Here is an 8,029-nt window from a genome sequence, read left to right as displayed (position 1 = left end):
CGAGGCAGAAATTCAGGTTTTGTATTTCTCCGTGATTTCTGATCCCTCATTCGGCTCCAGGATAATCCTACATAAGCCGAAAAAGAAAATAAAAAGAACCAGGAGCTTCTCATGTACCCATGTGAACTAACTGCAGCGTTGCAATATTCATTATTCAGGATTTAGTTATTATCTATTTGCTTACTTTAAAAATAACACGCACTCGACAAAAAGCAATTTACTCTGTTACATACACTGTCTTTATTCGATTCAATCCGGTCATTAATTCGTCAATGGAATCCTCAGAAACAGAATCACCAATGACGCAGTATTAATTGGGCTCAACGAGGTCCAGGTTCATTTCAACATTAAGACAACACTGCATCAGATAGGAGAGCTGAATGTATTAAACATTTTGCAACAGTACATACAAGAGTAGTGTTCGTTGCATTCAACCTCATATAAGTACTGACTCGGCAAAATTCGTTTTTGCAGTCTATATCTAAATAGCTGGAGCATTAATTGTATAACTCGGATGTCATTTGTAGAAGCCAGTGAAAGCTGGTTGATTAGGCTACACGTACACCAATAATTACGGGTACTTCACTATTGAAATATGATGTTGCTGACTTGTCTTCTGTTCTTCATTAGTTCACAGCTCTGCGGCGAACACTTTGTGTTGGCTGACGCGCTTGCCTCTACTGCGACTGTAATCAAGTTCTGCACAGCGATTATGTAGTTATATTATTACAGACAAATTACATCTATCAACAAATTTGCCCATCTTAAAGAGCAATTTGCTAAAAAATTAAAGTGCACACACGGAACAATTAATTCTTCACTAGGTTGGTGTTTCCAACTAAAGCAGTGCGTATGTATCCATTAAATCTAGATATCCGGCTAATGTCCTCCCTGCAAAGATTTTCATATCTGTACTTAATGCAAGCAGGTAACATGTAAATGTTAGTAAAACTATCTCAAAGATTTAAGTGCTGACATTACTTCGTCATGAGAGGAAAAGACGAAAACCCGCGTTTACCTGTTTATGCTATGTTACTGATCACTGAAGTGCATTTCAAATACCTACTTGCGCTATATTATCAATATTATGTCGATACGTTCGACATATACTAATAGGCTTGAAATAATGAAGGGAGCTCATTTAGTGGGTACTCAGCCTGACAGTTTGTGACAGGTGAAGACACATCAGCTGGTTATTAAACATTGCCTTTAACTTTACTGTTTAGAACTTGGGTGTCATTCCATCATCATTCATATGGACGTCTCAAAGTCACGGCCTAAATAATAATTTAGTATCAATAATAACAATAATAATTACTAAATGTAGTAGTCGTCGTATTGCTATTACTATTGTAAGTTACTCCTTTAATAGATAATGACCGACTATAGTCATACGCCAGATAGAATAGGGAGGCTAGGTTATTTCCCTGGTTTGTGGCCAGCCAGCTTAGTTCAGCCTTAGCAGTAATAGAAGCTACCAATTCTGGTAATTTTGTACGCAAGAATATCGTTGTCGGCTAACATGTTAACACTTGGTCTCAATGTCGCTTGACTCGGGAGAGAAAGATTAGTCAAGTTTTCCACTCGTACCGCGAGCCAATCACAATATTATGAAGTGTGCACAGGATGTAGTTCACCTCTGGCATCCCCATACTTAATGAGCTCGCGAACACTCTCTTGTTTGTCAGCGAAGGCAAAGGGCAGAGAAACCAGAAGAGTGCCGGCGCATGAAAGGTTATGAGCTATATGGTAGAATGGGGCAATAACGTAACCTTAAAGAACCTTGATTCTGACTTTTAAAGAACAAACAAAGATAGTGAGGCCCTCTCATGAATCGAAATGACTGCGTCAGTGCGCAGCCGATTTCAGTATTTACGTTAGGAACCAATCCTCAGGACCTCTACCAATTCTGGTCATTTTGTACACAGTAATATCCTTGTCAGCTAACCTGTCAACAACCAGGCAGTTAAAATATTCGGGTAGAAGCACCTCATGGAAAGAGAGGGAGCCATTTCCCTTCCGGAAAGCGGAAGAGAGATAAATTGTGGTCTCTTGGTTGGCGAGATAATGCAACGTTCTTATTAGCGAAGAGTAAGAAACTGAGCTATAAACAAGATCCGAACCCAGGATGAAGTCATACTCATTCGGAAATTTAGTGTGGTCTTCACCCCAGGTCAGGGGACGAACATTTAAGCGGTGTCTGCAGGCAGAGGGGATGTTGGTGGCGACGTTGTATTCGATTTGCTGCAGTATGTTCGGTTGATCTGTCAAGGTAACATTTCCGCCTGACAAGAAGAAGAGGAAAATTATCCATCTCCATTCACAGGTTTGCACTTGTCAATAGTTTGATTCTATTTGGTGATCACAGAGGCAAAATGGAACGGTCTTCAAAACAAACGGTACGTCTGGGAGCAAATATTGTCTGAGACAGTTACAGACTTTAAGAGTCACTCACAGACAGCATTGTGATCAATACGCCCCACCGGGAACTGACCCAAATGTTAGGGGGCAAATATGCTGAAAGGAATCTAAATACGGAACAGACCAAGGGAAAGTAAAATTAAATCAATTAAAAAAGAACATCTGCTTTGGTTTAAAGGGCTTGGAGAAGACAATCGATCTCACCTGCTCCACTAACCCTTTCAAAATGATTGACTACTGGAAAGTTGTGCCTTTTCAGTGGAACAGGGGGCATTGCCACTGAGCCAAATGCTGTTCCTCCTGATAGTGCCCTTTTTGGTCACGCGACGCAGGCTAGTAAATCGTACATTACAGTAACAATTAAGTATTTATTTAATTTTGAAGTGATTTATTCAGCAGATTCGTTCAACAGTAACAGTATGAAAACATTCAAGGTTGCGCTTTAATAATATGCAGAGCTAATTACAACCACTCTATGCCTCTTTTTATAAAACCAGTCATCCAGTATGCTTTTTCTAGCAGCCTTCTCAACGTGTCCTGCCATCTTCAAAGATTTACTTATGTGAACTGTAGGTCTCACTGTTTCTGCGCCCCTACTATTTATTTTATATTATCTACCAGTTCAGTTGACTAGAATTATTGCTTTTGCAGTATGATTTCGTTAAAACAAATGTTGAGCCTTTGGATTTGGGGATTGAAATAAACTGAATATATTGAATGATTGTTATCAAGAACGCAGATAAAATAAATTAGAAAGGCACCTGATTTAGAGCTCATCTGACCGGACGCGGACATTTCCAATAAAAGTCTTCCGAATTTAGCATTCCATGTATATGTCATTGCATGATTATCATGCAGTTGGGAGTATTAAAACAATTTATTACCATTAGCATTAGGTCTAGAAGTCTTGCACTGGTTTAGTACGTTTTTTATCCCCAATTTCACGAAACATCCCGTTGGATTCCGTGAAACCAGGATGTAATTAAATTATATCCCTGATATTTTGATCGTATTTTCTATTCTATATCGATGCTGGTCATCAACTGCCACTTACATGCATTACATTCATAGAAGATGCAAATTTCGTCTGTCGAACTGGTTATTGGCAGGAATTACGAGGATTCAAATACACTAACCTCAGCACATAGCTGGAGCCAATGTCTAATATATAGGAGGAAATGGGTGGATTATTTTCATTTTCTGTGATGAGAATGCCACTTTGAAACTGATAGGGGATCTTTAAATCCCCTTTGAAATTATTATTTAATGAATGGCAGTTTACAGTAACGACTTGCAAGGAATTCCGCCCAAACCATGTGTTAGTAGGTGGGGCGGGGTGGGGACGGGTAGGTGATGTGGTGGTAGGTGGAATTACTCATATTTTTCATCACTTGTGGGCTGACAGCACTACTTTCCCGATATGGACAAGCCTCGTCATTATCCTCTTTCCTTTCTGACATCAACAAAATGGTAAAAATCGTAACAATTCCATCTTTCACTCACCTAATAGTGTTGCTAAAATTCCCACAATTCCTGTTCCTGATCCCAGCTCAATCACTTTCTTGCCAGTAAAACTAATGTTCTCCTTCTCAAAGTACCGGCAAAGAGCAATCCCCTGAAAATATTGAACATACGCGCATGTTAAGGTTAACATATTCAGAAAATAATTCCTCACATTTGTCTTCCAATGCCTGCTGCCAAACCAGTGTGGGCTATGGGTCTTAACAGTTCCCTGCGAAGATAAAGGAAGGTTGGTGAGAACCGTTTTCACCCGGGCACTCTCATTAAATGTGGTTGTGGCACCTCTGCCAACCGAAACCCTGAGCCAACTTTCAGCACAGCAACTATAGCTGCATCGATGGTGCGGTGCAGCATATTGTTGCGGTACTGAGTCTCAAAGACCAGGAAGGTTCTAAGTTCCCTCAGTTAATACTGCTTTAGCTACCCTCGCGAATGCTATCTAATGATCGTGACCTAAAGTGAGGATAATGTGAAGATACGGCCGGACACAACAACAATATGCATGGATTTTGGAAACGCTTCGCGTCTGGCCTTGCGCGTGTAAATTAGGGCCATTTAGGGCAAGGCAGCAGAGGGCAATTGCGGGACAGCAGAAATCAGCAACTCCGGGAGCATAAGGGGAAATTGGACGGGACGGTGGGAATATAAAACACCCCAAACAACACCAGAGAAAGCAGGTTATAATCCGCTTCAAGAGTTGTTAATCAAATGAGAACAGGAAGTGCCGGAAATACTCAGCAGGTTTGGCAGCGTCTGTGGAGTGAGAAATAGACTTAATATAGAAAAACAGAAACATAGAAAAATAGGAGCAGGAGTAGGCCATTCGGCCCTTCGAGCATGCTCCGCCATTTAATACCATTATGGCTGATTATCCAAACTCAGTAACCTGTTCCCGCTTTCTCGCGGTATCCCTTGGTCCCATTAGCCCTACGAACTATATCTAACTCTTTCTTGAATATATTTAATGATTTGGCCTCAACTGCTTTCAGTGATAGAGAATTCCACAGGTTCACCACTCTCTGGGTGAAGAATTCTCCCCTCATCTCAGTCCTAAATGGCTTACCCCTTATCCTTCGACTGTGACCCCTGGTCCTGGACACCCCTGCCATCGGGAACATCCTTCTTGCATCTAGTCTGTCCAGTCCTGTTAGAATTTTGTAGGTTTCTATGAGGTCCACTCTCATTCTTCTAAACTTAGCGAATACAAGCGCAATCGACCCAACCTCTCTTCATACGTCAGTCCTGCCATACCAGGAATCAGTCTAATGAACCGTCACAGCATTCCCTCCATATTAAGAACATCGCTCCTCAGATAAGGAGACCAAAACTGCACACAATACTCCAGACGTGGTCTCACCTAGGCCTTGTATAATTGCAGCAAGACATGCTTGCGCCTGTACTCGAATACTCTCTCTATGAAGGCCAACATACCATTTGCCTTCTTAACTACCTGATGCACCTGTATGCTTACTTTCAGTGACCGGTGCACAAGGACACCCAGGTCTTGGTGCACCTCCCCCTTTCCTAATCTATCGCCATTCAGATAATAATCTGCCTTTCTGTTTTTGCCACCAAAGTGGATAACCTCACATTTATCCACATTATACTGCTTCTGCCATGTATTTTCCCACTCACTCAATCTGTCCAAATCACACTGGAGCTTCTCTGCACATCTCACACTCCCACCCAACTTTGTGTCATCTGCAAACTTGGATATATTATATTTAATTCCCTCATCTATATCAGTAATATATATTGTGAATAGCTGGGGTCCTAACACTGATCCCTGCAGTACCCCACTGGTCACTGCCCACCACTCGGAAAAAGACCCGTTTATTCCTACTCTTTGTCTCCTACCTGCCAATCAGTTCTCTATCCATGTCAGTAACTTACCCCCAATCCCATGTGCTTTAATTTTGCACGCTAACCTCTGATGTGGGACTTTATCGAAAGCCTTCTGAAAGTCCAAATACACTACATCTACTGGTTCTCCCATATCTATTCTACTAGTTACCTCCTCAAATTTCCTGATTTCCCTTTTGTATATCCATGTTTTCTTTGTCCGATCCTGTCATTGTTTTTCAAGTACTCTTCTATTACATCTTTTATAATGGACTCTAGCATTTTCCCCACTACTGATGTCAAGCAAACTGGTCTATAATTCCCTGTTTTCTCTCTACCTCCTTTTTTAAATAGTGGGATTACATTAGCTATCCTTCTATCCGTTGGAACTGTTACAGAGTCTATAGAATTTTGAAAAATGACCAGCAATGCATCTAGTAGTTCTAGGGCCACTTCCTTAAGCACTCTGGGATGTAGATTATCAGGCCCAGGGGATTTATCGGCCTTCGATCCCATCAATTTCCCTCACACCATTTCCCTACTAATACCATCATGTATGCACTCCAGGAATTCCTCCTCTACAGTATTATTGCTAATTTGCTTTGCCCAATCTATAAGTAGATTAAAATCACCCATAATTACAGTTGCACCGTTATTGCATGTGTCTCTTATTTCCTGTTTAATGTCATCCTCTACATCACCACTGCTGTTTGGGGGTCTATATACAACCATCACCAACGTTTTCTGCCCCTTGGTGTTTCTTAGCTCCACCCATACAGATTCCACATCAGAATTCTCTGAGCTAATATCCTACCTCACTACTGTATTGATTTCCTCTTTTACTAACAATGCTACTGCACCTCCTTTCCCTTTTTGCCTGTCCTTCCTAAACACTGAATACCCTTGGATGTTCAGTTCCCATCCTTGGTCACCTTGCAGCCATCCCCCTGCCGTTCTAGTTTAAATCCTAGCAAACAGCACCGGTAAACACCCCTGCGAGGACATCGGTTCCTGCCCTGCCTAGGTGTAACCCATCCCGCTTGTACAGGTCCCGCCTTCCCCAGAACCGGTCCCGATGTCCCAGGAAACTAAATCCCTCCCTCCTGCACCATTTATCCAGCCACGCTTCGTTTCAGGTTTGCGACTGTTCATCAGAACTGGCAAAAATTAGAAATGTAACAGACTTTGAGCAAGTGAGAGGGGGAGGGGAGAAGTAGAACAAGAAGGATGAACTGTGATAGAACGGAAGGGGGGGAGGCTAAATGGCAGATGACATAAACCTTATTATGAAGAAGGTTTAGGACTAAGTATCCGTGAAAAGTATTTTGTTCAGTTTCAAACGTGTGTGAGAAATTCACGTTGCAGGAAGCCACACGACGGACTGTGGGCAAGATATGCTAAATCGCTGAGAAGTAGAGAAATAGAGGACGATTGCAAACCCATTGCAATTCAGAACAGATAAAGAGGTTGCATTTTAACTCCTAAATAGCGACAGATGTCTTTTCCTCTATTTGATTCATCCAGCGAACTTACAGCGTCCCAGACATATGCAGATACACCCAGATTAGCGCTAGTATTTCTAGCGATCCTTAAATTGTATCCGCAGAACTCGAAATTGTCCTTGTTGGCGTAATAGATCGAAGGGTGAATCTTTTCCTTTGTGGCATCGTCGCTGGAATTCTCCTGACACGCAGCTGAGGTCATCCTTTCTAATTCACCTCTGGAAGACTTCGAAAGGATCCTCTGTGATCTGCAGTGGGATTCTCTTAAAGCGTCCGATTGAAGTAGGCACTTATATTTATATAGCGCCCCCCCCCCACCCCGCCCCCACCGTGTCCTTGGGACCTCCCTGAACTCGTCATAACCAATTATGCGTAGTTATTGTTGTTACTCAATGAAACATTCTGTCAGTTTATGCACGCAATATCCTACAGTCATGAATTAAGTGATAAGTTAATTACTTTTGCCGAAGACGCCGGAAGAACTCTGCTGCTACTTTAAAAAAATAAAGCTCTTGTTTGCTTTGCACTTATAAAGCCAGCCCTTCTTTTTAACGTCCCAGGATCAAAAAAGGCAATGCAATCAACAACAGAACATTCCCTCGGTACTGAAGTGGTGTGTTAATCCAGATTATGTGCCCAGGTTCTGCCTGAACCTGAGCCCACGACCTTCAGTTCATAGTCCAGAATGCTCAATTTATAGCTAATTAGAAAAGTGTATAACTCATCTTTGAATCTTAGCGTGA

At 41.8% G+C, this 8,029-nt stretch overlaps 1 protein-coding gene across 1 annotated transcript; it reads right to left on the bottom strand.

Moving 5' to 3' along the window:
• Window positions 1-1,872: 1,872 nt before the first annotated feature.
• On the bottom strand, window positions 1,873-7,488 carry LOC137373394 (EEF1A lysine methyltransferase 3-like). Its single transcript, XM_068038210.1, has 3 exons — window positions 7,318-7,488; window positions 3,925-4,036; window positions 1,873-2,285 (listed from the first exon to the last, which is right to left on the bottom strand). Exons 1-3 carry the CDS (start codon window positions 7,486-7,488, stop codon window positions 1,873-1,875), a joined length of 696 nt encoding a protein of 231 aa, XP_067894311.1.
• Window positions 7,489-8,029: the final 541 nt, after the last annotated feature.

Source organism: Heterodontus francisci, chromosome 9 (genome assembly GCF_036365525.1).
Source record: "Heterodontus francisci isolate sHetFra1 chromosome 9, sHetFra1.hap1, whole genome shotgun sequence".
In the NCBI taxonomy this organism is placed as follows: Eukaryota; Metazoa; Chordata; class Chondrichthyes; order Heterodontiformes; family Heterodontidae; genus Heterodontus; species Heterodontus francisci.
This window is presented reverse-complemented; position numbering and strand designations above follow the sequence as displayed.

What these genes read in the sequence shown, in the direction of transcription:
- LOC137373394 (XM_068038210.1), bottom strand. Translation starts at nt 7,488, where the DNA reads ATGACCTCAGCTGCGTGTCAGGAGAATTCCAGCGACGATGCCACAAAG. An exon ending in CTGCATATGTCTGGGACGCT is followed by an intron (nt 4,037 to 7,317) that starts GTAAGTTCGCTG and finishes CAATATTTTCAG; the next exon opens with GGGATTGCTCTTTGCCGGTA. An exon ending in AATTTTAGCAACACTATTAG is followed by an intron (nt 2,286 to 3,924) that starts GTGAGTGAAAGA and finishes TCTTCTTGTCAG; the next exon opens with GCGGAAATGTTACCTTGACA.